The 1,312-nt window shown below is 39.7% G+C and overlaps 1 protein-coding gene across 1 annotated transcript; it reads left to right on the forward strand.

Annotated features, from left to right (window-relative positions):
• Positions 1-583: 583 nt before the first annotated feature.
• TRIADDRAFT_62957 (uncharacterized protein) lies at positions 584-1,312 on the forward strand (the record flags this gene model as incomplete). The annotated part of the gene is made up of 1 exon (XM_002118946.1): positions 584-1,312. The coding sequence occupies one exon, from the start codon at positions 584-586 to the stop codon at positions 1,310-1,312; it is 729 nt and encodes a 242-aa protein (XP_002118982.1).

Consider the following 1,312-nt stretch of genomic DNA (forward strand, 5'->3'; position numbering starts at 1 on the left):
CGCGTCATTGCAACAGACCAGTCATGTGGTGCAGTGGGGCGGTTGCCACGTGTGGAAAGTGTATGACAAAGTTTTTGCCATTGGCGGCTGGGAAAATGCGGATGGTCCTGCAATCACCTTTAAAACCTCTGAGCTGAATTTTGAGATCCTAAAAGATGAACCCGGGTTTCGTCCTGCTCCTTATCTGGCATCCCGGGGATTTAAATGGATCCAACATCACTGCGAGCCCTATTTATCCAAAGAAAAACTGCAAGAGTATATCTATGATTCTTACGTATTGGTGGCAAAAGGGCTGACAAAGAAAAAACAACGAGAGTTGGGGTTATTGGATTGAAATAAGGAGGAATTGAACCCAACTTTTAAGAGGAATTGAAATAACTTAAATCATTTTCAGTTCTTATTGATTTAGTTATGAATTATTAACTGATGCATTCGATTTCATTTATGAGATAAATAGTGTCATTCTGTGTTTGTAAAACGAAAATTAATTCGGATAAATAAAGGTTTAACGGTATAATCAGTTCGCTGCGGGAGGATTTTTTGCTTCGCTTATGAGACTTATCCTGCTTTTTTCTAATCTAATATGACTCAATGGAACCGATACATGTTGCAGCCTGGCTTAAAGCAATTACTGATTTCAAAACAAAAATCAGCTGGTGATGATATAAAGTCGTTGAATGAGGATTACAGTTATAAAATTCTTTTTCTTTCCAGCATTATTCCCGATCAAAGTAACGCACGATTTTTACCGACTATCCTGATTGATGATGAGCATGCGGAACTCTTGATTAAAAGGGGGCTTAGCAAACAAAAACTTGTTGACATGTATAATGCCGAAGACGCCGTTATGGTTGGCAAAGGGGTTTTTGTCAACTGCCTGAAATATGGTTCGGTAGACTGGAAAAAAGCGAATGAGAGTATCGAGTCTATTATTGAGTTGGCTCACAATATATCGCGCTCTGAAATCATTCAGGCGCCCACCGTTTATCCTTTAAATGATGGTACCTATAAGGTACTCACTGGCCACAGACGCTTCCTGGCGATGATTTACAATTTTGGCGTTAACGGTAACGGTCAGTTTAAAGTCTATGAGAGTCAACCTGTTTTAACGAAATTGAAACAGTTCCAGGAAAATGCATGTAGAGAAGATTTGCCGCAGTACGGAAAGCTTGAAGCTTTTATGAATGCGCGCATGGAATTGGACACTTTATCAGATGTCAGAAAGCAACTTGGACAAAAGAAGTTGACGGTCAGGGAAGAAGCTAGCTTGCTTGGAATTTCATGGGAGCCTATGACAATTATAATGTGTTGA

The sequence above is a fragment of the Trichoplax adhaerens genome, genomic scaffold (genome assembly GCF_000150275.1).
Source record: "Trichoplax adhaerens TRIADscaffold_2968 genomic scaffold, whole genome shotgun sequence".
NCBI lineage: Eukaryota > Metazoa > Placozoa > Uniplacotomia > Trichoplacea > Trichoplacidae > Trichoplax > Trichoplax adhaerens.